At 35.9% G+C, this 27,719-nt stretch overlaps 1 protein-coding gene and 2 long non-coding RNA genes across 3 annotated transcripts in view; 1 reads left to right on the forward strand and 2 right to left on the reverse strand.

Moving 5' to 3' along the window:
* Positions 1-9,778: 9,778 nt before the first annotated feature.
* Positions 9,779-11,927, forward strand: LOC135767382 (uncharacterized). Its single transcript, XR_010542012.2, has 4 exons — positions 9,779-11,173; positions 11,256-11,403; positions 11,493-11,558; positions 11,633-11,927. It is a non-coding gene; the product is annotated as an uncharacterized lncRNA (long non-coding RNA).
* A 7,280-nt stretch (positions 11,928-19,207) lies between these two features.
* On the reverse strand, positions 19,208-21,344 carry LOC135767390 (uncharacterized). The gene is made up of 5 exons (XR_012336360.1): positions 21,276-21,344; positions 19,962-21,169; positions 19,732-19,879; positions 19,577-19,642; positions 19,208-19,502 (listed from the first exon to the last, which is right to left on the reverse strand). It is a non-coding gene; the product is annotated as an uncharacterized lncRNA (long non-coding RNA).
* Positions 21,345-22,618: 1,274 nt separating this feature from the next.
* The window catches only part of LOC135767276 (uncharacterized), a 29,589-nt gene continuing 24,488 nt past the window's right edge, over positions 22,619-27,719 (reverse strand). The window contains exons 4-9 of the mRNA XM_065276927.1: positions 26,482-26,793; positions 25,568-25,876; positions 24,980-25,264; positions 24,386-24,697; positions 23,923-24,060; positions 22,619-23,814 (exon numbers count right to left, since the gene is read on the reverse strand). Coding sequence (XP_065132999.1) covers positions 23,525-23,814; positions 23,923-24,060; positions 24,386-24,697; positions 24,980-25,264; positions 25,568-25,876; positions 26,482-26,793 — 1,646 coding nt within the window. The 3' untranslated portion in view covers positions 22,619-23,524. The remainder of the gene's footprint in view (positions 23,815-23,922; positions 24,061-24,385; positions 24,698-24,979; positions 25,265-25,567; positions 25,877-26,481; positions 26,794-27,719) is intronic.

The raw sequence follows: 27,719 nt of genomic DNA on the forward strand, positions 1-27,719 counted from the left end.
GGCCATTGCGTAGTCGTTCGAATGATCTTTGTGCCATCTTTTTCAAGAATCTGTAGTTTCGTAGACAACTTTGCTTGCTTGTTTGTTTCTGAGTTCAATCGCTTTCTCAGCAACAAAAGGATCGTGTCCACTGTTTCCGCCGCGTTGCGTTTGATAGTTTGTTTGCGAATTCGGACACCTTGGCAGCATCAAAAGCTTCCACAGTTTCTGCAAAACATAAAACAGACCTCTGGTGTGTACGAATCCGACACGTTTGTTCAAATTGTTCTGTGATGTGTTAATCCGGGTTACGTTTTTGGTAAAGGTTCTGTGTTCAGAAGGAAAAACTTCTCATCTATACAGAACATTCTTCGCTTCACAACCCCCGCAGCGTTGGTCGTTTGGTCCGCACCACGTGATAACATCCATTGCACACACACACACACACACACACACACACACACACATACCATATCCGCTGGGGGTTTTACGATGTTACGATCTTAAACCTAACCTAATATCAGATAATATGTTCAAATAGTTTATTTTTATTTTATTTAGTAAAAATTAAGGTTTACCTATTTAACGTAAGTCCGTGATTTTAATATTATGTAGAACCATGTCTTAACTGTTGTTGTGTTTATGGACGCACACAACCATGTTTAACAAAATGTCAAATTTGTTAAATGTTTTGTCTTTAAAACAATGATTGTTGTCACGTATGTGACAACCTGGTTTATAACGACATCAAACGTTGATAAATAATATTTGCACCCGTTTTGTTGTCCTCTAAGGGCTAACACCATGGTTTATGTCATCATAGTATGTGTGATGAAATGTCTTAAAACTTCTAAGTTTCTTTAAATTACGAATAAGAAATAACATGCTTTAATCTGTATCTGAGTAATGAAGCCTGAAATCTAAAATAAAACCTATTACTTTTTGTCAATGGGGGCTGAGTTTCTTTTATTTTACCAACACTCCCTCTGTCCAGACATCTGGGGGTTGTCTGCTGGTTGATAGCGGGCTGGTGATAGAGAGAGAGAGAGAGAGAGAGAGAGAGAGAGAGAGAGAGAGAGAGAGAGAGAGAGAGAGAGAGAGAGAGAGAGAGAGAGACTGAAACTGTTCGTCCAAACAACAAACTTTTTCCACATCACTAAATATGTCGAACACTCGCAAGACAAGAACCACACACTGGAATAACATGTTCAAGAAACCTTTTATTTTGACAATACGTACCGTGTTACATTTATCGTAAATAGACATGTACACACTTCGATATTAGATGACATTAATGAATTAAACTCAAAATAGGGTGTGAAATGTCTTAAAACGTTTAAAAGGCTCTTAACACCAGATATATGTGCGCCTCAGTCTACGTTATCTGACAACTTTGGTGCACGCATTCACATGTTTTAATCAGAGACTTGGTTAAAGAAAGTCCCAAATCTAAAATAAAACCCCTATTATACCGGAGCGGCCATAATTACATTTTATTGTGTAATAAACACATATTCCCAGTTGGTTTTAAGATATCATTAATTTAAAACAAAACCCATAAGATGATATGAAAGTGTTTTTAATCGTTTAAAAGTTTCTTAACGGTGGATATGAACATTCATCCGCGTATGTTTGTAAACGCCGGAGCGCGATCTAATGTTGTGATCAGAATACTATGTCTGAAAAGATTAAACTTTTAGTTTAAAATAAATAGGATTTAGTCTAAAGAAATGTCGACCTACGGGGTTTTTGGTACAATTCATTGCTATACACATACTGCGTATTTCATTAAATAAATTGTGTTGTTAAAAACTTTTAGATACAGTAATGTTTGCCATAAAATAGATTATGATCTAAAATAAACCTTTTACTTTTTTTTGACAGAGTTACCATATTACATTTTACCACTACAGTTTTAAAAGACTCTACCTAGATTACAAACCGACCCTGCTGTGAAATATCTATCACACACGGTCATAAGCTCAACATCAAAAACTTTGAGGTTGATCAGAAAAATATAGCTTATAGTTGAATAGATAATAGTACATTTAAGGTTAACCAGTTACAACTAAAATATTTATTCTTGCGTGACTTTAAAGAAGTCTCTTGCCAATACAAACGTATTATCAATTTGTATTTATAAGATACACGCAGGCAATTGACCTAAAATCTACATAATAATTTATTTTTGTCAGAGCAGACAATATAAGACTCTTTGTATAATATACACATAATCACACATGTTTTAAGAAGCCTTTAATTAAAAATAAAACCCCAAAATGGGGTGAATACTTCTTAAAAACATTTAAAAGTTTATTAACGTCATATATAAGTTTCTCTGTCACCATCTGTGTATACACATGTCTTAATCAGAGACTTGGTTAAAGTTTCCCGTAAATCTAAAATAAAATCCTATTTTGCCATAGTGGACAGAATTACATTTATTAACTTTATTTTAAAATGGCAGATATGACCGTTCACCCGGCGCTTTGTCATGCACCTACGGATCTTTAATATGCGTGAAACTATAGAGCAGGTCATGAAAAGATTCACGGACCTCATGAACCGTTTAAAATTGTATTTAGTTTAGACTTTCGTCTAAAGATTATAGTATTGCCGGCTCCGAAGGTTATGGCTCAGATCATTGCTTAAACTATACCCGTATACGGAATATTTAATTAAATAACTTGTGATGTTACAATCAAAAGTTTTAATCAGAGACATGGTTAAAGATTCCCCTAAATCTAAAATAAATTCCTATTTTGCCATAGTGGACAGAATTACATTTATTAACTTTATTTTAAATGACAGATATGAACATTCACCCGACGCTTTGTCAGACACCGCTGGATCTTTAATACGCGTTAAACTGTAGACCATGTCATGAAAAGATTCCCGGACTTCGTGAACCGTTTAAAATTTTATTTAGTTCAGACTTTGTGTCTGATCAGAAACTATAGCTCGATAGAAAACATCGGCTTTAAGCATAGCCAGGTACATCTAATATATATATATATATATGATTAGTGATTGCCTTTAAATAAACTTATGCTGTTGCAAAACTTTAGATTCAACAACACACCCGCGGTGTGAAAGTCAGTATTGAGAAGCGCACGGGGCGAGCAAAGGAGGGAGGATGGTTGAGATCTGACATCAAATGTCAATAAACAGCAAATGTCACAAACACGAGCCGTCATTAAACATGACACCATACGCTTGACATAAAACACACTCAGGAAAAACAATCACTCTAAATGACCGGCAATAAAACCATTAAATACTTTCTGTCTAAAGTTGACAACTTGTACAGATTTTGATTGATGGTCCCGCCCCCCTGTCAAAGGGTCATAAAAACGACCTGTCAGACAGCAACTGTCACCGGGTGGGGGAGGGGGTCATAAAAGTTTGACGAATGCTGCCCCGTTATAACTACTAAACTGTTTTATTTATATTCTATTGCAACTTTAAATAGGTCTAAGGAGTTTGCTGTTTTCATGTAGCCTTGGCAACTAGTAGCCAGCCTGAAAAATATGCACATGATATTAAACTTGTTGAACTCACCTCAATGTCAGTTCGGGAGAAGAGATAAAAGCCCGCCCACACTGACAATTGATTGGTTGATTTACCGGAGCAGGCCAATCAGGATGCTCCCTGTCTTACATGCGCTTAATGAGGCACACTAGCACACACACGCAAGGTCTCCCCCTCCCTCTCTGCCGTGCGCGTGCTACTCTTTCTTGCTCGCTCTAGATTCCGGGAGATTTTAACTCATTTGCGGGCATCAGGGAGCCGCTATCAAAATGCGGGAGACTCCCGGAACTTCCGGGAGACTTGGGATGTCTGATATTGTGAACACCGAAAGGACTGAGGTCACATTCGGTTAGTTCCTTTTAGGGATGCACCGAATCCAGGATTCGGATTCGGCCGAATACTGGGCTTTTTGACGGGGTTCGGGTTTGGCCGAATCTTAAATTTTTTTTCCACCGAACCGAACCCTAAGCTTGCGCTACGCTGGTCGACGTCACGCGGACGTTGATTACACACATCAGGTGCTGACGTGGAGATAAGTGTTTATTTTTTCGGTGAGCCTTAGGGGCGTTTCACATTTCGTGGAAGCACCTGGAAAAACTAGCGCATCGCACCGCATCGCTTTCATTGTGCTTTGCAGTCGGGCTATCAAAATGCACCCCCGTCCTGCCCGTCGGGCTATCTTGAATTATAGGTAGGAAAAAATGCTTATGTATTCTCTCACAGATTTGGATGGGTAATTGTGGTGCATGAAATTCAGGCATTGGGTATTTAAATTGCGTTTGAGTGCGCCCTCGAGTTTTACTTTCACTTTTGCGATCGGGCGAAGCCGCAGTACAGGAAGCAATCCGTACGGATTTGTCATGGATTTTTGTGCAAATCCTCCAACTTCGTCCTGTCAGTCATTACTATCCTCACGTAAGAAAATTAAAACTCTCGCAGCAAGCTTTAAAGTGATATATATTGTTCGGGCAGTGAAGAGAGTGACTCTGTGCAGAATCGCTCTTAAAGCGACAGTAAGCCCTGTTTTTCTGATCGAAAAAATGATCCAATCTAGATGATCCCAAACTGTGAGTTTAGTGACCCACTGAACCACTTTTAAATGGTAAGTATATCTGGTGTGGGGATGAGCAGGAACAGTTGGTTTACACGGGAATCCATTTTTTTTGTTAGTTAAAAAACAACAGCATCAAAACAACAACAAGAATAGCAGATTAAACATTGTGGTTAGAGGCCCTATTGGCTTTGTATTGGCAAAATTTCGGGCTACCAAAAACTGGAGAGTGCCTGCCCGAAGGGCTACCAGGGATTTTGAAATTTTGCGAGCCCTGTAATGGAATAAGAATGCGAGTACGATTCGGTATTCGGTTTCGGCCGAATCTTAAACAGTGGATTCGGTATTCGGCCGAACCCAAAAAATCTGGATTTGGTGCATCCCTAGTTCCTTTTCTGGTTCACTTTAAGTGAACTGGGTTTGGTTCTTTTAAAATGAACTACATGTAAAACACTTTAAGTCTCTAAAATCTCCTGTTGTTACCAGAAAAGTAATTGTGGGCAATCAATAAAAATGTTTATGATTTTTAGGTTTTGCCAAAATTGCAGCAGAATTTTTTGACCAGATATTACATACATTTTTGGACAATGTTAATGTTTAGTTTCTTTAGTATCTGTTTTTAGTATAGTTAGCGGCCTTTCTTTGTGTACTGATATTAACAAAATCTCTCTCAGATTCATCTGAGGACGCATCGGGTTCAACAACGTTTATATTTACAAAATCTGCCTCATCAAAACATTTAGCATTCACATAGTCATCTTCATCATCCTCTTCATAACTGTCTTCATTTACTGTGTGTGAATGCATATTAACTGCACCTAGGAGTATAAATGAGAAGATCATTTTAGTTATACATTACATATATACTATACTAAGTGTTTGATGATTATGCTTATTTCATTCAGTGAACACAAAATAATGAATTGACCCCCCTCAACAAAAATATCTTTGTTCAAGTTACTTAATTATCTTTGTTGAAAGAACATTTTGAAGTTAGATTTTTTTTACAGTGCAGTAATATACAGTGGAGCCCAAAAGTCAAAAAAAAAGTCTGTCTTACCTTATATGAAGCGCACCTTGTGAGTTTTTTCTTGTGGTTCTTACTTCTTTTCATCAGTAAAATGATTATGAGAGCACTGAATATGAGAAGTACAACTGACACCAAAGCACCAATAACAGGACACATGGAGGCTGAGAGAGAGAAATGTTTCAGGTTAATCTATCTTTATCAGTAATTATTTTGAGCTTGAGCTCTTACAAATCTATAACTCACCTCTGATAGTGATGAGCAGCTGGTTAGAGGAAACTGAACCAAAGTTACGTGAGGACACATTCACTTCATAAACACAACTGTAGTTTCCCTCATGTGAATAATCTGCCTCAGGAAAGATGAAGACGGCTGATTGATTGACAGCTGGTTTACTTCTGATGATGTTTGATCCACTGAACAGAGAGAAGAAGCCTCCAGAATACTGAGATTCAGATAAACAAGTAATAGTGAAGCTGTGACCTCTGGTGATCACTGAACCCTGAGGACCAAAGTCAGACCATCCACTGAGAGAAATATTGGGCTTCTGCAGGTTCACTGGAAAACAAGGGGAACACAATTTGATTGTCTCTTATCTATGATTTACATGTTGAATGAAATAATACAAAATGACAAACTGTCGGGTTGTAGTAGGCCAAGTGGTAAGGAAGGAGCAAGGAAGGCACAAAACGATGGTTTGCGGTTTAGAAAATTGTCCCAAGGTGATTTATTGGTGAGTTTTAAATCAAAACAATAAAGGAAAAAAAAATAAAGAAAATTGCTTCAAGCAGCAAAACTCTAGTGTTGGTCAAACACTTTCACTCAAGGAGCATAACTCTCTCCTAGTGATGTTACCAGTAACACCGAAGCTCCGAAGCGTGTGTCAAAAAAACGAACCGATTTTCATTGAAGCTTTGTATCAAAGCTTGATTCGTTCTGGCAAAATCACGTGACCAATGACGTCCGAAGCTTCGTTTCACACACACCCACGTGACTGCTTCGTTACCGGTTCAAAGGTTTAGAATTGTGCGATGCGCGGCGCGCCATCATGGGTTGTATTGGCGTATTACATTACACGGAATCGATTACTGTATAGTGAGTTTATGATATATATATATATATATATATATATATATATATATATATATATATATATATATATATATATATATATATATATATATATAGTAGTAAAAAGCCTTTTCTGCTTTACTTAATATCATGATATATTTTTTAATTGGTTCACACTTTATACTTTTGAGTCAAGGTCTATCCTTAATTTGTTTTTTGTTTGGAGTACCATTCGCATGAAATGGAACATCCTTTGTCATGTATTTAATATATTGTTACATTTATTTATGAATCTATCCTTAATTTGTCAATCCATTATCTTTTGCATTTATAATTAATACGTTGTTTGGTTGTGGAACATGTTGTGAAACAGCACTTTCACCAGCAGAGGTCCTCATTGAGCTCTGATTTGAAAAGCTTCGAGTAATGAACCTTTTTCCGATACAATTGGGTTGAAAGCTTCACTGCTTCAAGAAAGCTTCACTTCGCCATCACTACTCTCTCCACATACGTCTCACAGCAGACCTCTCTGTTCACACCTCAAGCCAAACTGACCGTCCAGGTGCAAACACTCCCAGACTAATTAAACTTTCCCGCCAGCACTGTGGAACAGCCCACACTAGCAGGGACCAAACAATCTTTATCTGAGGATTAAAGTACATGGCATTACCTGAACTAATGCACCATATCCTTTCATCTCAAAAATGATTTAATCAGCATCTCATAAACTTGGACAATACTCAAAATATACATTGACACAACAGGGTCATACACAGAATTATCAACCCCCATCACTAAAATGGTACATTCCATGTCAATGGTAAAGCAGTATTGCAGTATTGAATAAAAGCATCTCATTAGTTAGTAAAGACATTGTTTTTATGCCCACACACTTTCAACATGAACAGTTCAATCACACTGTGATCTCATAAAAGTGTATACATGAGAATGAACTGATGAATGTAGCATAGATTACACATGATATTAAAATCCAAGTGATGTTAAATGATGACAAGTGGTTTAACATTGAAAAACAAGAGACAACGCAATGTAAATAAAAGGACATGGTAGATTGCACTCTGGTGATGATGTCATCATAAGGATGCTTCATCACACAAACTAAACACACTTACCCACAATGATGTTAATAGTGTTACTCCTGGAAGACCTGAACATGTCATTACTGTAAGAGTAACCACAGCTATACTGATCCTGATGTGAGACATCTACAGTCAGATTGAAAGTCACACTAGATACACTTGTTTGAGAGGATATTGTGGATGATCTTCTGAACAGGTTGAATTCAGCATTTTCCTGACATCTTGGATTAGGTGTTGTGCATCTGAACTGAATGTTTTCTCCAGGAGAGACAGCTGAATGAGAGATAATGGTAAGGGTGGGTATCTGCAGATACCTGTGCAAACAACATCAGCTTCTTGATTATGACCACAATTATGTTTATCTCTATGTAAGCACTGTTTGAGGTTTTCATTTCCAAAGCATTCAACACCATCCAGCCAGATCTCTCCACTTCCTTGACCGAATGCTGCGCTGTGAGGGGTGCTGATGGCTCTGCCACAGTTTAATTGTTTGTCCCAGCCAAGATCACACACAGTTCCCCATGTGCCATTGTAAAAGATCTCCACTCTTCCACAGCAGAAATCAGAGCCATTGACCAATTTTAACAGATGACCTGATGTATGGAATAAATTCAGTTTAAAGGTTAAAATGGTAAAACACAGTACAAATATTCCACAACTGGAATATAAACAAATTCAAGTTGGATAAAGAATAGATGAAGTTTTCATGCTTGTCTTAATCATCAACACAGTTTTGTAACAACTGACTAAAACAATTTACAACAGTTTGTAATTATCTAACCCATATTTAATTAAAGGTATTTAACATTTAAAATTTTTACTCACCAGATTGTAAATCGACTCTTAAAGGAATAGTCTACTCTTTTGCCATATTAAACTATGTTATTACCTCAACCTAGATGAATTAATACATACCTATCTTTTTTCAATGCGTGCACTGTACAGCGCATTATGAATGTGTTAGCATTTAGCCTTGCCCCATTCATTCCTATGGTACCAAAAAAAGTTTTATTTTGTGGCACCATACTTACTGGTATATCTCCTCATGTAACAGTCTTTAAATAGGGAAAACACAGAAGTGTTTGGTGGCTTCCCTGTTTGGTACCATAGGAATGAATGGGGCTCGGCTAAATGCTAACACATTCACGACGCGCTGTACAGTGCACGCATTGAAAAAAGAGGTCTAAGTTGAGGTAATAACATATTATAAAACGGGCAGTTCTGGTTCTTCATTCTGATTGGTTGAAACGCGTTCTAAGCCGTGATAAAATACACCGGTAACCTCACAGTTCAGACCACATTACATGAGTATCACTGCGCCACTGTTGCTGCGTACTGATTTAAGAAAATAAACACCACAGTCTATAATCATATTTTAAATTTGTCTACAATTGCACAATTAATGGCGATATCCAAATTAATGTCAATAAATGTTGTTGAGTCATCTCGTCGATAAAGAGAAAACGTTGTCTGAGAAGTTTATAACTCAAGTTCATACGTCCGCTATTATCCACTGGGTGGCGATCTTACCCAACTTAAACACTGAAGCATTCACTCAACACTGAAAAACACAGCGTGTAAGTTTTGATGGCTTTGAATCTGATCTCTTAAGTTCTTCACAAAAATGGAAATATCTCCGCTTTTAGCTGAAAATTTGAGAGGTGATAAGAGAACAAATGGATGAAACAAAAGGTAGGATGAAAGTTTTTTTGTTTGTTTTTGTTTGAAAGCGGATGGTCTGTTCTTTCATTTGCTATTTTATGTTTATTTAAAGAAGATAATTTTCTCGCAAGGCATTAAACTAAAACTGGGTGGCAACTTATTAAAAAAAAAACGCTGACGGGGAAAGAGTTCAGCATGCTTCCAAGCATATTTGATCATCACTTCAACAGTTGCACAATATAAATGTTAATGTATAAATTAGATGAATGGTGAGTAGTTGTATGGGGACGGCACTCGTCAAACTTTTATGACCCCCTCCCCCACCCGGTGACAGTTGCTGTCTGACAGGTCGTTTTTATGACCCCTTTGACAGATGGCGTTTTATGACCCCTTGACAGATGGTGTTTTATGACCCCATGACAGATGGTGTTTTGACAGGTTATGTTTTATGACCCTTAACAGATGGTTTTATGACAGTTTGTGTTTTATGACTCCTTAACAGATGGTGTTTTGACAGTTTGTGTTTTTATGACTTGTTTGACAGGGGGCGGGACCATCAATCAAAATCTGTACAAGTTGTCAACTTTAGACAGAAAGTATTTAATGGTTTTATGGCCGGTCATTTAGAGTGATTGTTTTTCCTGAGTGTATTTTATGTCAAGCCTATGCTGATATGTTTAATGACGGCTCGTGTGTGACAGCTCGTGTTTCGACATTTGATGTCAGCTCTCACCCTTCCTCCCTCCTTACTCACAAGACCTGCATTCTTTCACAGGGGTGCGTGTTGTAAAGCGATTAAAGATTTCAAAAACTCAATGTTGGTAAAACAATCCCCCATTACGGTGTCAAAAAGTAAATGTTTATTTTAGATTTAGACAAATCATGAACAATGCTACGATTAAAACTTTTGATTGTAACATCACAAGTTATTTAATTAAATATTCCGTATATGGGTATAGTTTAAGCAATGATCTGAGCCAATACTACAATCTTTAGACGATAGTCTAAACTAAATAAATTTTTAAACGGTTCAGGAATTCCGTGAATCTTTTCATAACCTGCACTATAGTTTCACGCGTATTAAAGATCCGGCGGTGCCTGACAAAGCGCCGGGTGAGTGTTCATATCTGCCATTTTAAAATAATGTTAATAAATGTAATTCTGTCCACTATGGCAAAATAGGATTTTATTTTAGATTTAGTGGAATCTTTAACCAAGTCTCTGATTAAGACATGTGTATACGTGCACAGATGGTGACAGAGAAACTTATATATGACGTTAATAATCTTTTAAATGTTTTTAAGACGTATTCACCCCATTTTGGGGTTTTATTTTTAATTAAAGGCTTCTTAAAACATGTGTGAATATGTGTATATTATACAAAGAGTCTTATATTGTCTGCTCTGACAAAAATAAAGTATTTTTTTAGGTTTAGGGGAATTGACTGCGTGTGTCTTATAAATACAACTTGATAATACGTTTGTTTTGTAAAGAGACTTCTTTAAAGTCACGCAAGAATAAAATATTTTAGTTGTAACTGGTTAAACTTAAAGCCGATATTTTCTATCGAACTAGTCTATTTTCTGTTCAGACACAAAGTTTTCTGATGCTGATATTATGTCAGTGTGTGTTTGTGTGGGGGTCGTGTGATGTAATCTTTGAAAGTTTATGACCGAACCTTTATTGGGGAGCGACAAGAGATCTCCCGGAATCAGTTTGGATGGAGCAGAGCTGTTATACTCAAGTCTATTGGTATGTATGTGTTTCGCTATGTTCGTTCCAGTATTTTGTATGATTTATTTAAAAACTAAAAATTCGATCTCTGGTATTGCAGCGAAATTGTCTAAACTGGTATTAACTATTCCTGGTAAATCGCGGAGAAGAGTGGCCTGAACAAAAAAGTCAGACCGAGACTAGAACCTCCCGCAGCGTAACACGGAAATCTTGGAACAAAAGAGACGCCGACTGGCTCGTGTTGTCCGGTGTGTTTTTATTTAATCCTGTTACAATAGATTTAAACAAACTGGTTTGGTTTAATATTTTCTAATAACATGTGTTATCTGTTTTAAAGGTTTGGATATCAGAGGCAAAGCGAACGTTGTGTGTACTATTGCAAAATATATAGCGGATCTCCACGGTACGTTTATCTTGCATAAGAAAATTGTTTTATTTAGATATTTGTCCTAATAACTTGTTTTTATCTGTTTACAGGTTAGGATACAGACCACAACACTTTGGACGTATCTTTAAAAAAGATTAAAATCAGAGACTTTTTGGATTTGTCTGGGGACATTTTAAACATTTTGTGGCAAATTGGATTTAAAACATTTCGGATACTGGATACCTAGTTTGATTTGTCCACAGAGCTTGTTTAAGACGTTTTCACCGCATTTTAGGGTTTATTTTTAATTAAAGGCTTCTTAAAACATGTGTGAAAATGTGTATATTATACAATGAGTCTTATATTGTCTGCTCTGACATAAATAAATTTTTATATTAGATTTTAGATCAATTGACTGCGTGTGTTTTATGTCAAGCGTATGCTGTTATGTTTAATGACGGCTCGTGTGACAGCTTGTGTTTAGGCATTTGATGTCAGATATCACCCTTCCTCCCTCCTTTCGCACAAGACCTGCATTCTTTCACAGGGGTGCGTGTTGTAAAGCGATTAAAGATTTCTAAAACTCAATGTTGGTAAAACAATCCCCCATTACGGTGTCAAAAAAGTAAAATGTTTATTTTAGATTTAGACAAATCATGAACAATGCTACGATTAAAACATTTGTTTGTAACATCACAAGTTATTTAATGAAATATTCCGTATACGTGTATAGTTTAAGCAATGATCTGAGCCATAACCTTCGGAGCCGGCAATACTATAATCTTTAGACGAAAGTCTAAACTAAATAAAATTTTAAACGATTCATGAGTTCCGTGAATCTTTTCATGACCTGCTCTATAGATTCACACGTATTAAAGATCCGACGGTGCCTGACAAAGCGCCGGGTGAGTGTTCATATATGCCGTTTTAAAATAACCTTAATAAATGTAATTCTGTCCACTATGACAAAATAGGATTTTATTTTAGATTTAGGGGAGTCTTTAACCAAGTCTCTGACTAAGACATGTGTATACGTGCACAGATGGTGACAGAGAAACTTATATATGACGTTAATAAACTTTTAAATGTTTTTAAGACGTATTCACCCCATTTTGGGGTTTTATTTTTAATTAAAGGCTTCTTAAAACATGTGTTAATATGTGTATATTATACAAAGAGTCTTATAGTGTCTGCTCTGACAAAAATAAATTATTATTTTAGATTTTAGGACAAATGACTGCGTCTATCTTATAAATACAACTTGATATATACGTTTGTTTTGTCAATAGACTTCTTTAAAGTCACGCAAGAATAAAATATTTTAGTTGTAACTGGTTAAACTTAAATGTACTATTATCTATTTAACTATAAGCTATATTTTCTGAGCAGATATTTTTATGTTTCTGATGCTGGTCTTATAACAGTGTGTGGGAGATGATGGCTGTTCACAGCAGGTGGCGGGTTGTAAACTAGGGTCTTTTTAAAACTGTAGTGGTAAAAAATGTAATAGCACATTGACAAAAATAAAGCATTTGGTTGTAACAAATTATTTAATGAAATATTCAGTATGTGTATAGCGATGAACGGTGTCAAAATCACCGGGGTCCCAACAATACTATAGTCTTTAGACTAAAGGGTATTTATTTTAATATAAATAAAATCTTAATCTTTTAGTGCACAATATTCTGATCACGCCATTAGATTGTGTACCAGCGTTTACAATAGAGAACATACGCGGATGAGTGTTCATATACACCGTTAAGAAACTTTTTTTAAACGATTAAAGACATTTTCAAATCATCTTATGGGGTTTGTTTTAAATTAATGACATCTTAAAACCAACAGGGAATATGTGTTTATTACACAATAAAATGTAATTCTGGCCGCTCTGACAAAATAAGGGTTTAATTTTAGATTTAGTGAATTCTTTAATCAAGGCTCTGATTAAAACACATGAATGCGCGAACCACAGTTGCCAGAGAACGTACGCTGAGGCGCTCTTATGGCGTTAAGAACCTTTTTATTGTTTAAGACATTTTGACCCCATTTCCTGGTTTTGTGTCCGCTGTGGATCCCAACCTCTATGTGTTTATTATACAACAAATGCAATTCTGTCAGCATTTCTAATTTAGAACGCCTTTGATTTAAACATGAGGGTTTTAAAATGAAACGGCCATGTGACTTTTATGACAAAAGCTATTCGATCTTAATTTTTTTTGTTTTAACATCCAAAAGTTTTATACACAGTCCATAATTAAACAACTAGGTGTGTATGAGTAAGATTATATCTAATGTCACACGAGCAGCACCAAATCGCGCATGTGTCTGAGTGTGTGTGTGTGTGTGCATCCAGGCTGTTTATGTGTGGGCGTGTTTATGAGACTGTGTCTTTGCAAGGTGTGTGTGCGTGTGTGTGTGTGTGTGTGTGTGTGTGTGTGTGTGTGTGTTTGCATGGGGGTCTATGATGTCTCTGTTTGTTACTAAAGTTTTGATATTAAGTCTGTGTCCTCATTGACAATAAGTAAGGGTTTTTAGATGTAGGCTTTATTACACAGATACTGATTAAATCATGTTATGCATTATTTGCGATTTAAAGAAACTTAAAAGGTTTAAGACATTTTATCTCACATTGTGGTGTTGTTTTTTAATTAATGTAACCTTAAAACCCTCTGTTATCCATTTAGGGAACAATAAAATGTTAGCAAATATTATTTATCAAAGTTGACGATGTTATAAGCCAGGATGTCACTAACGTGACAACAAACATTTATTTAAAGACAAAACATTTTAACAAAATTGCCATGGCTTACAGAGACACACTAGACTTAATAATAAAAATAAAAATATACTATTCGAACATCCTAACATGGTATTAGGTTAGATTAGGTTTTAAGGTCAATCAGCGTCTTTAGCTTTACAACTTACAGCACAAAACCCCCAATGACAGGATTTTTATGAAGTGGAGCAGACCCTTGGTATGCCTGTGGGGTTAGGTACAACTAAGGTCAACATCTATCAGTGCATAATAAGCAAACATGAAATTATATTTTAACTATGGTTTGTTAATGATGTTGCTAGGTTCGCGTATTTTTTCTGAAACAAACTTTTCTTTTCAAACTTAGTTAGGATACACACGTTTGTCGCCTCAAACACCTGATCAAAGTTTTTCTTCGCTAGCGACAACTAATGTCTGAGATTTTGTAAATTCATCAGATGTTTCTTACTTGTGTATTTTCTTAAACAAACTTTTTCTTTTCAATCTTAGACAGTCTTCATACGTTTGTCTTTCGATAAGTTGTTCATAGTTTTTCTTCGCTAGTGTCAACTCATGTATGAGATTTGTAAATTTCATCATATGTTCTTACATGTGTATTTTCTGAAACAAATTTATGCTTTTCAAACTCAGGTAGTCATCATACTTTTGTCTCTACATACATTTGTTCAAAGTTTCTTGTAGCTAGTGTCAACTGATGTCTGAGATTTTGTAAATTCAACAGATGGTCTTACGTGTGTATTTCTTAAACAAACATGTTGCTGTTCAAACTTAGGCAGTGTTCATACGTTTGTCTTTTCATAAGTTGTTCATAGTTTTTATTTGTTAGCGTCAACTAATGACAGAGATTTTGTAAACTCATCAGATTCAAACAAAACTCATTCATTTCTGTAGTTTATGTAACACCTTGTCAAACTCTTAAAGGTAGTACTATCTGTTTAAAACAACAATGCAAAGTATTTTAGATTTACTTGATAAATCTTTTACATCAAAACAAACTAGGATAGCAATATGTTTGAATCTGTAACAGGTGATACCACCAATAGCGTGTTGTACATAACAAAGTCTGTAAAATAATAAAGATTGATTAGGTTTTTATTTAGTAAACCTTTTAACACAAAGTGTAGAGTCTTTTGTATGTAACAACAAAGATGCGATGAAACAACGCAAAACAAGAGAGGATGCGTTTGTTAAAACACATATAAATTAAGATGCATACATCTACAAATGGGGCAATGTCTTTAATCTATTGGTCCCGAATTTAGAGGCTATACGGCCAAACTATTTCAAACATTGCCCCATTTGTAGATGTATGCATCTTAATTTATATGTGTTTTAACAAACGCATCCTCTCTTGTTTTGCGTTGTTTCATCGCATCTTTGTTGTTACATACAAAAGACTCTACACTTTGTGTTAAAAGGTTTACTAAATAAAAACCTAATCAATCTTTATTATTTTACAGACTTTGTTATGTACAACACGCTATTGGTGGTATCACCTGTTACAGATTCAAACATATTGCTATCCTAGTTTGTTTTGATGTAAAAGATTTATCAAGTAAATCTAAAATACTTTGCATTGTTGTTTTAAACAGATAGTACTACCTTTAAGAGTTTGACAAGGTGTTACATAAACTACAGAAATGAATGAGTTTTGTTTGAATCTGATGAGTTTACAAAATCTCTGTCATTAGTTGACGCTAACAAATAAAAACTATGAACAACTTATGAAAAGACAAACGTATGAACACTGCCTAAGTTTGAACAGCAACATGTTTGTTTAAGAAATACACACGTAAGACCATCTGTTGAATTTACAAAATCTCAGACATCAGTTGACACTAGCTACAAGAAACTTTGAACAAATGTATGTAGAGACAAAAGTATGATGACTACCTGAGTTTGAAAAGCATAAATTTGTTTCAGAAAATACACATGTAAGAACATATGATGAAATTTACAAATCTCATACATGAGTTGTCACTAGCGAAGAAAAACTATGAACAACTTATCGAAAGACAAACGTATGAAGACTGTCTAAGATTGAAAAGAAAAAGTTTGTTTAAGAAAATACACAAGTAAGAAACATCTGATGAATTTACAAAATCTCAGACATTAGTTGTCGCTAACGAAGAAAAACTTTGATCAGGTGTTTGAGGCGACAAACGTGTGTATCCTAACTAAGTTTGAAAAGAAAAGTTTGTTTCAGAAAAAATACGCGAACCTAGCAACATCATTAACAAACCATAGTTAAAATATAATTTCATGTTTGCTTATTATGCACTGATAGATGTTGACCTTAGTTGTACCTAACCCCACAGGCATACCAAGGGTCTGCTCCACTTCATAAAAATCCTGTCATTGGGGGTTTTGTGCTGTAAGTTGTAAAGCTAAAGACGCTGATTGACCTTAAAACCTAATCTAACCTAATACCATGTTAGGATGTTCGAATAGTATATTTTTATTTTTATTATTAAGTCTAGTGTGTCTTTGTAAGCCATGGCAATTTTGTTAAAATGTTTTGTCTTTAAATAAATGTTTGTTGTCACGTTAGTGACATCCTGGCTTATAACATCGTCAACTTTGATAAATAATATTTGCTAACATTTTATTGTTCCCTAAATGGATAACAGAGGGTTTTAAGGTTACATTAATTAAAAAACAACACCACAATGTGAGATAAAATGTCTTAAACCTTTTAAGTTTCTTTAAATCGCAAATAATGCATAACATGATTTAATCAGTATCTGTGTAATAAAGCCTACATCTAAAAACCCTTACTTATTGTCAATGAGGACACAGACTTAATATCAAAACTTTAGTAACAAACAGAGACATCATAGACCCCCATGCAAACACACACACACACACACACACACACACACACACACACACACACGCACACACACCTTGCAAAGACACAGTCTCATAAACACGCCCACACATAAACAGCCTGGATGCACACACACACACACACACACACACACACACAGACACATGCGCGATTTGGTGCTGCTCGTGTGACATTAGATATAATCTTACTCATACACACCTAGTTGTTTAATTATGGACTGTGTATAAAACTTTTGGATGTTAAAACAAAAAAATTAAGATCGAATAGCTTTTGTCATAAAAGTCACATGGCCGTTTCATTTTAAAACCCTCATGTTTAAATCAAAGGCGTTCTAAATTAGAAATGCTGACAGAATTGCATTTGTTGTATAATAAACACATAGAGGTTGGGATCCACAGCGGACACAAAACCAGGAAATGGGGTCAAAATGTCTTAAACAATAAAAAGGTTCTTAACGCCATAAGAGCGCCTCAGCGTACGTTCTCTGGCAACTGTGGTTCGCGCATTCATGTGTTTTAATCAGAGCCTTGATTAAAGAATTCACTAAATCTAAAATTAAACCCTTATTTTGTCAGAGCGGCCAGAATTACATTTTATTGTGTAATAAACACATATTCCCTGTTGGTTTTAAGATGTCATTAATTTAAAACAAACCCCATAAGATGATTTGAAAATGTCTTTAATCGTTTAAAAAAAGTTTCTTAACGGTGTATATGAACACTCATCCGCGTATGTTCTCTATTGTAAACGCTGGTACACAATCTAATGGCGTGATCAGAATATTGTGCACGAAAAGATTAAGATTTTATTTATATTAAAATAAATACCCTTTAGTCTAAAGACTATAGTATTGTTGGGACCCCGGTGATTTTGACACCGTTCATCGCTATACACATACTGAATATTTCATTAAATAATTTGTTACAACCAAATGCTTTATTTTTGTCAATGTGCTATTACATTTTTTACCACTACAGTTTTAAAAAGACCCTAGTTTACAACCCGCCACCTGCTGTGAACAGCCATCATCTCCCACACACTGTTATAAGACCAGCATCAGAAACATAAAAATATCTGCTCAGAAAATATAGCTTATAGTTAAATAGATAATAGTACATTTAAGTTTAACCAGTTACAACTAAAATATTTTATTCTTGCGTGACTTTAAAGAAGTCTATTGACAAAACAAACGTATATATCAAGTTGTATTTATAAGATAGACGCAGTCATTTGTCCTAAAATCTAAAATAATAATTTATTTTTGTCAGAGCAGACACTATAAGACTCTTTGTATAATATACACATATTAACACATGTTTTAAGAAGCCTTTAATTAAAAATAAAACCCCAAAATGGGGTGAATACGTCTTAAAAACATTTAAAAGTTTATTAACGTCATATATAAGTTTCTCTGTCACCATCTGTGCACGTATACACATGTCTTAGTCAGAGACTTGGTTAAAAACTCCCCTAAATCTAAAATAAAATCCTATTTTGTCATAGTGGACAGAATTACATTTATTAAGGTTATTTTAAAACGGCATATATGAACACTCACCCGGCGCTTTGTCAGGCACCGTCGGATCTTTAATACGTGTGAATCTATAGAGCAGGTCATGAAAAGATTCACGGAACTCATGAATCGTTTAAAATTTTATTTAGTTTAGACTTTCGTCTAAAGATTATAGTATTGCCGGCTCCGAAGGTTATGGCTCAGATCATTGCTTAAACTATACACGTATACGGAATATTTCATTAAATAATTTGTGATGTTACAAACAAATGTTTTAATCGTAGCATTGTTCATGATTTGTCTAAATCTAAAATAAACATTTTACTTTTTTGACACCGTAATGGGGGATTGTTTTACCAACATTGAGTTTTAGAAATCTTTAATCGCTTTACAACACGCACCCCTGTGAAAGAATGCAGGTCTTGTGCGAAAGGAGGGAGGAAGGGTGATATCTGACATCAAATGCCTAAACACAAGCTGTCACACGAGCCGTCATTAAACATAACAGCATACGCTTGACATAAAACACACACAGTCAATTGATCTAAAATCTAATATAAAAATTTATTTATGTCAGAGCAGACAATATAAGACTCATTGTATAATATACACATTTTCACACATGTTTTAAGAAGCCTTTAATTAAAAATAAACCCTAAAATGCGGTGAAAACGTCTTAAACAAGCTCTGTGGACAAATCAAACTAGGTATCCAGTATCTGAAATGTTTTAAATCCAATTTGCCACAAAATGTTTAAAATGTCCCCAGACAAATCCAAAAAGTCTCTGATTTTAATCTTTTTTAAAGATACGTCCAAAGTGTTGTGGTCTGTATCCTAACCTGTAAACAGATAAAAACAAGTTATTAGGACAAATATCTAAATAAAACAATTTTCTTATGCAAGATAAACGTACCGTGGAGATCCGCTATATATTTTGCAATAGTACACACAACGTTCGCTTTGCCTCTGATATCCAAACCTTTAAAACAGATAACACATGTTATTAGAAAATATTAAACCAAACCAGTTTGTTTAAATCTATTGTAACAGGATTAAATAAAAACACACCGGACAACACGAGCCAGTCGGCGTCTCTTTTGTTCCAAGATTTCCGTGTTACGCTGCGGGAGGTTCTAGTCTCGGTCTGACTTTTTTGTTCAGGCCACTCTTCTCCGCGATTTACCAGGAATAGTTAATACCAGTTTAGACAATTTCGCTGCAATACCAGAGATCGAATTTTTAGTTTTTAAATAAATCATACAAAATACTGGAACGAACATAGCGAAACACATACATACCAATAGACTTGAGTATAACAGCTCTGCTCCATCCAAACTGATTCCGGGAGATCTCTTGTCGCTCCCCAATAAAGGTTCGGTCATAAACTTTCAAAGATTACATCACACGACCCCCACACAAACACACACTGACATAATATCAGCATCAGAAAACTTTGTGTCTGAACAGAAAATAGACTAGTTCGATAGAAAATATCGGCTTTAAGTTTAACCAGTTACAACTAAAATATTTTATTCTTGCGTGACTTTAAAGAAGTCTCTTTACAAAACAAACGTATTATCAAGTTGTATTTATAAGACACACGCAGTCAATTCCCCTAAACCTAAAAAAATACTTTATTTTTGTCAGAGCAGACAATATAAGACTCTTTGTATAATATACACATATTCACACATGTTTTAAGAAGCCTTTAATTAAAAATAAAACCCCAAAATGGGGTGAATACGTCTTAAAAACATTTAAAAGATTATTAACGTCATATATAAGTTTCTCTGTCACCATCTGTGCACGTATACACATGTCTTAATCAGAGACTTGGTTAAAGATTCCACTAAATCTAAAATAAAATCCTATTTTGCCATAGTGGACAGAATTACATTTATTAACATTATTTTAAAATGGCAGATATGAACACTCACCCGGCGCTTTGTCAGGCACCGCCGGATCTTTAATACGCGTGAAACTATAGTGCAGGTTATGAAAAGATTCACGGAATTCCTGAACCGTTTAAAAATTTATTTAGTTTAGACTATCGTCTAAAGATTGTAGTATTGGCTCAGATCATTGCTTAAACTATACCCATATACGGAATATTTAATTAAATAACTTGTGATGTTACAATCAAAAGTTTTAATCGTAGCATTGTTCATGATTTGTCTAAATCTAAAATAAACATTTACTTTTTGACACCGTAATGGGGGATTGTTTTACCAACATTGAGTTTTTGAAATCTTTAATCGGTTTACAACACGCACCCCTGTGAAAGAATGCAGGTCTTGTGAGTAAGGAGGGAGGAAGGGTGAGAGCTGACATCAAATGTCGAAACACGAGCTGTCACACACGAGCCGTCATTAAACATATCAGCATAGGCTTGACATAAAATACACTCAGGAAAAACAATCACTCTAAATGACCGGCCATAAAACCATTAAATACTTTCTGTCTAAAGTTGACAACTTGTACAGATTTTGATTGATGGTCCCGCCCCCTGTCAAACAAGTCATAAAAACACAAACTGTCAAAACACCATCTGTTAAGGAGTCATAAAACACAAACTGTCATAAAACCATCTGTTAAGGGTCATAAAACATAACCTGTCAAAACACCATCTGTCATGGGGTCATAAAACACCATCTGTCAAGGGGTCATAAAACGCCATCTGTCAAAGGGGTCATAAAAACGACCTGTCAGACAGCAACTGTCACCGGGTGGGGGAGGGGGTCATAAAAGTTTGACGAGTGCCGTCCCCATACAACTACTATGGTGATTTATAAAATAAACACCACAGTCTTAAATCATATTTTCATTGTGTCTTTGCTGCATCTCTGTTGGTTGGGAACTGGGCTCTGTTTCAGTCACAATTGATTCTGAGGAACTACTTTGTTTGGCGGAAGAGTAATATTTCTACTAATGTAATTACAACTTATTTGTGTTTTATTTTATAAAATCCCTCTAACATTATGCATAAGTAACCGTTTTATAAACGCAATAAACCCCGTCAAAGCAGTGGGGTTACAGTGCATTTTATAACAGCTAAGGGGGTTTTAGGCACTCCGCTTCGCGTCGTGCCTAACAACGCCCCTTAGCTGTTATAAAATGCACTGGTAACCCACTGCTTCTTGGGGTTTATTGCTTTAGTTTAATATGGCAAAAGGGTAGACTATTCCTTTAAAGCAGCTGTTTAGGTGAAATATAACATTTATAATGAAAAGAGGAAAAAGGTTATAAATAGTAAAAGGTTTTGAATATGAGATCAAGACAAACATTTAGTGATCTGGAGAAAAACACTTCTCCTTTTTTATTTCTACTATGTGTGAGTATTATTTCTCATATATAATCAACTTCTATCACAAGCACAAGTTTCTAAGATGTGTTAACCAGCTGCTCCCTCAGTCATGTTTAAGTTAAAATTGTTTGTGTTTATATTTGTATACATTTTTTTACGGACTACAAAAAAGGTGAATTGTAAAGTCAGTTTGAAAATGTAATTTACCCAATATCAATGTAAGAAGAGATCTCAGAATGATCCGTTTGTTCTCTTTCGGACTGAACTGAACATACAGTATGAAGTTTATCGTTGTTGCCTTAAAAAGAAATGCTGCTGAAGATGGTAAAAATGCATTTGTCCATGATCCTGCCACAACCACTTACTGAACCCACTTCTCTGTCCCTGGCCTGTGGGTGTTTTCACAATTGTGATGGCTCTTCATCGTATAGTACAACTTAAGACACAATGTTTTTAGTGAGCTAACAGACAGATGCTGTTACTTAAGACCTCTCTACAAATTAATATTTTCTCAACATTTTGGTTGGCTGTTTGCATTGGTAATGAATGTTGCAGTTAAAAATCAGAGCCTGTTAAAATATTAACCTTTTAAAAAAGTTTTAACATGTATCAGATTGTAGTTCTTCCTCAGCCTTAAACAAGAAAACTGACCACCCATCTTCACACTTTATGAATACACAAAAACATCAGGACAGAAAATTTAAATAATTCTGATGGCAAAACATAATTTAGCATTTCATAAACAGTTAAACAAGTTTAAATCTTTATCTTATTATTGTTTTAAAATTTTGAAAGTTATGAAAACAGAAAGAAAAAGAAACAAAGCTTTTACAGTGTAACCAGAAACAGTAACATCAAGAGACCCCAAAACAACAGTGATGGGACACAGTTCATGTGTTTGACAGGATACACAAAACCACATCATTATCATTTAGCCCACCAGTCTTTGATAAATATTGCTGTCTCTAAAGCAGGGGTGCTCAAACTTTTTCCTAAGGACCAAAACTCAAAAGTTTTGTGGGCCGAAAGTACAGGGGGTACGGAAAGTATTCAGACCCCTCTACATTTTTCACTCTTTGTTTCATTGCAGCCATTTGCTAAAATCAAAAAAGTTCATTTTATTTCTCATTAATGTACACTCAGCACCCCATCTTGACAGAAAAACAGACATGTAGAAATTTTAGCAAATTTATAAAAGAAAAACTGAAATATCAAATGGTCATAAGTATTCAGACCCTTTGCTGTAACACTCATATTTAACTCACATTTATTCACATTTGATTAACTGTACATTTGCATGTACATAAAAAAATGTACTCCCTTTAATTACTTGAATTTAATTTCAACTTACATTTTTGTAATGTACAAATAAAACAAAAAATGTTACATGCTAAAATGTTTAATTAGAAATGAACATCTGCGTCAATGATGTTTATCCTTTTTCCTTATCGCATGTGGCATGATGGGCCAAATTAAAGGTCATTACAGGCCAGCTTTGGCTCGCGGGCCCTATAGTCTGGGCACCTCTGCTCTAAGGTAAATTTACTTATTTTAGGTTTACTCATTATCCATAAAACTTTCATAGAGGTCATCATCACATTTACTGTCTACCGTACTTCTGTTTTCTGTTATATCAACATTAACATAATCCTCTTCAGAATCATCTGTGTCTGCATTCATACAATCCTGTTTTAAATTATCTGGATCCACATTAATATAGTCCTGTTCAGAGTCATCATCACTGCTCACATTGTCTTTCTTATCAGGATCCATATTTTGATAGACGTCATCATCATCCTCTTCATTTTTTGTGTCACGAGATGCACCTTCATATGTATTACCCTCACCTACGGACATTGCAGAATTATAAAAATGTATTTTCAAGAAACACACTGGCATTGGAAAGTTGGTAAAAAATCATATTGCTTCATTTACAAGATGCAACACATTATCACCTTTCTTAAAGAAGCACTTTTTATGAATCTCCTTATTGTTCTGCTTTTGTCTTCTCTTCACTATGAAGACGATAACAAGAGCAGAGAAGATGAGAAGTACAGCTGACACAACAGCACCAATGACAGGAAGCAAAGAGGCTGAAAGAGAGATGTTTTCAAGTTATTCTTTTTTTTACCAGAAACCATCTTGTGCTTAAACTTTATCAGGCAAAATGCAACAAATTTCCAATAGAATGAAATGTGTCTTAGAGAAAGAATATCTTAGCCAATCAAAACACATTGCAGGATTTGACCAGTGAGATTGCACAGTGTGTGTGTGTGTGTGTGTGGGGGGGGGGGGGGGTCTACTAGCACAATGCAGCAGAAATTATAAAGTAATCAAAAACATTTTGTCACTTGGATTACATTTTATGCGTTAAAAGGAAAGCTTAAGTTTCACAATGTTCAAACATCCATAACTCACCTCTGACAGTGATGATCAGTAGGTCAGACGCATCTGAATGAAAGCTACGTGAGGAGACAATCACTTCATAAACACAACTGTAGTTTCCCTCATGTGAATAATCTGCCTCAGGAAAGATGAAGACGGCTGAGTGATTGACAGCTGGTTTACTACTGGTGATGTTTGATCCACTGAACAGAGAGAAGAAGCCTCCAGAATACTGAGATTCCGATGAACAAGTAATAGTGAAGCTGTGACCTCTGGTGATCACTGAACCCTGAGGACCAAAGTCAAACAATCCACTGAGAGAAATATTGGGCTTCTGCAGGTTCACTAGAAAACAAGAGGAACACATGTTGACAATTTTGAACTAATCTATGATTTACAATTGGCTGTGACAAGAGCAAGAGTGCTCCTGTATAGCTCAATGGTAGAACATTGCGTTAGTAGTACAAATGTCATGGGTTTGCTCCCCAGGGAAAATAAAAATTAGAATTAGAATTGAACTGCACAGTGAGAAATTTTGTGATAAAAGCATCTGCCAAGTACCAAACGAATAAATATAATGAAAATGTAATTGAACACAGAAAAGTAATTCATTGTGAACACACTCACCTACAGTGATTTTAATAGTGTTACTCCTGGAAGACTTGATGGTGTCATTCCTGTAAGAGTAACCACAGCTGTAGTGATCCTGATGTGAGATGTCTACAGTCAGACTGAAAGTCACACTAGATACACTTGTTTGAGAGGATATTGTGGATGATCTTCTGAACAGGTGGAATTCAGCATTTTCCCGCCATCTTGGATTAGGTGTTGTGCATTTAAACTGAATGTTTTCTCCAGGAGACACAACTGAATGTGGAGAGATTATGGAAAGGGTGGGCATCTGCAGATTACCTGCAAAATATAAGTTTATGTTTAGAATGAAGAGGGCAAATAAAGAATTTGTAATGTTTATTTCCACACTGATAAAGTATACTAGGGGAAGGGCAATGTTGACAAAGGCAAAGTTTCAGTAACTATGAGAAAAATTATGTCTAAGCAAAATGTGAACAATAATTGTGGTTGAATGTTCAAAAGCTTTCTTGTAAGGTCTATGTTTGAGGTGAAATAGTACTTAACTCTGATAAATATTTGCTGGAGAACAAAATAGTGGCATCTATCTTCAGTCTCTCCCATTTCCCAAATGATCTGTCTTACCTGTACACACAACACCACTGTCTTTACCATGATTACAGTCATGTTGTCCCAGACCTCTGTGTGAGCACTGTGTAAGGGTATTCTCATTCCCAGAGCATCCAACATTATCCAGCCAGATCGCTCCACTTCCCTGGCCAAAGTGATCTCTTTTAGGGGCGCTGATGGCTCTGCCACAGTTTAATTGTTTGCACACAACATCAGCATCTGTTATGTCCCAGTCGTCATCACACACAGTTCCCCACTGGCCATTGTGAAGGATCTCCACTCTTCCACAGCAGGAATCAGAGCCACTGACCAATCTTAACCCTCCTGATATGACATAAAAGGAAATTTACATGATGTGTGTGATACGCTTAAAATGTATATCATTGGCTATCTGTATTTGTTTGCTCATTAAATATAATCAATATTCTAGAATTATACTGAGAATCATAAAGTATATACTACAAAATTACCCTACTGATTTAAAAACTTTTTAAAATAAAGACAGTTTGTTTTATTGGGCGATCCAGGGAGTAGAATACAAAATTATTAGCCTGGTTAGCCAGACCTACATCAAGATGTAAGGTCTGGCAACTCTTCACACAAACGGCTCAATGCAAGGGGCGGGATATAAGGTTGTCCCTCAAAATGCCTCTGCACGCAATAGGATAGCGCTATGACCAATCAGAGCAACGAAGAACGAAGTTTTCAAGTAGGAACCATTGCAGCTCTGTCGTCATCATGTTAAGCCCGCCCCACAGACGCTACACACGATGTGATTGGCCTGACCAAATTTTGGTTTTTGGAGCTGTTAAGTGTATTGTGAGTGCCTAGACTAAACCCTGGCAGCAAATATATTTTGCGGCCGCTAGGGTGCGTCTAGATTTCTAGGCTACAAAATTATTGGAATAAATGGATGAATATTCTCATACCTGAACACATAACACCAGCATCTTCATTGTGTTTACAGTCATGTGATCCAAGTCCATTGTGATTGCACTGTTTTAGGCTGCTTTCACTTCCAGAACATGCAACATTATCCAACCAGATCTTGTCACTCCCCTGACCAAAAGAAGCCCCACTCTTTGCACTAAGAGCTTTTCCACATCCCACCTGTCTGCACACCACTGCAGCATCATTAATGTCCCAAGAGTCATCACACACAGTTCCCCAACTGCCATTATGAAAGACCTCAACTCTACCAGAGCAGGCAATACTACTATTGACCAGTCTAACATCACCTCCTGAAAAACAAGACAACTTTATTATTATTCAATCCATGTCTAACTCTTACATTGTGCTATCATGACAGAATAGTTGAAAATGATCACTGGGCATGTGTTAGAATGTTAATGAAAAGACGTAAACCAAAATGTTGCAAGCTCACTCAAATAAAAAACCTCTCCCTTTTCCAACAGGTATTTGACTCAATTATCAATATAATGTATAATACTCTTATGTGAACCAAAATGTTATTTTATTGAATTGCTGTAAAGAACTTTCTGTAGCACCTTTTAAAAATAAGGCATATCCAATATTTCTTATAAAATGCAGACATGTATGAGGGTATAAATTTGATTTACATTTACTGTTCAATTATTAACTGCATCCCAGCCAGCAATGACAAGTGGGGCCCAGATGAGGGCTTCATAGGTGGCAAATGTGGGCCCCATTGTGGGCTTGCACTCGGGATCCACATTGGGGCAAGCCCTGGAAGCCCAGTCGTACTAAAAGTATGACCTGTTCATGATCCAACCATGGTTACTCAGAAGGGCTTTAAACGGGCTCTGTAAGATTCTTATGTGGGTCCTAACTGGGAAATTCATGCCAGACCCACTGGGGCCCCACCTGCTTAAAGGGCGTTTAAAATGGGCTTGCACCCGGGATCCAGCTGTGGATGCCCAGATGGGTTTTAAGTGGGACCTGTAAGGGTCTTATGTAGGTCTTAACTTGGTAATTCATGTTAGACCCATTTGGACTTCACCTGCCTAAAAGGGTTTTTAAGTGGGCTTGCACAAGGATTCAACCGTGAATGCCCCTATGGGCTTAAAGTGGGCTCTTTAAGGATCTTATGTGGGTCCTAACTGGGCAATTCATGCAAGGCCATCTAAGACCAACCATGCCAAATGGTTTAAGGAAACAATCTAAGAAAAACGAAGAATGAATATAA

Source organism: Paramisgurnus dabryanus, chromosome 3, assembly GCF_030506205.2.
Source record: "Paramisgurnus dabryanus chromosome 3, PD_genome_1.1, whole genome shotgun sequence".
NCBI lineage: Eukaryota > Metazoa > Chordata > Actinopteri > Cypriniformes > Cobitidae > Paramisgurnus > Paramisgurnus dabryanus.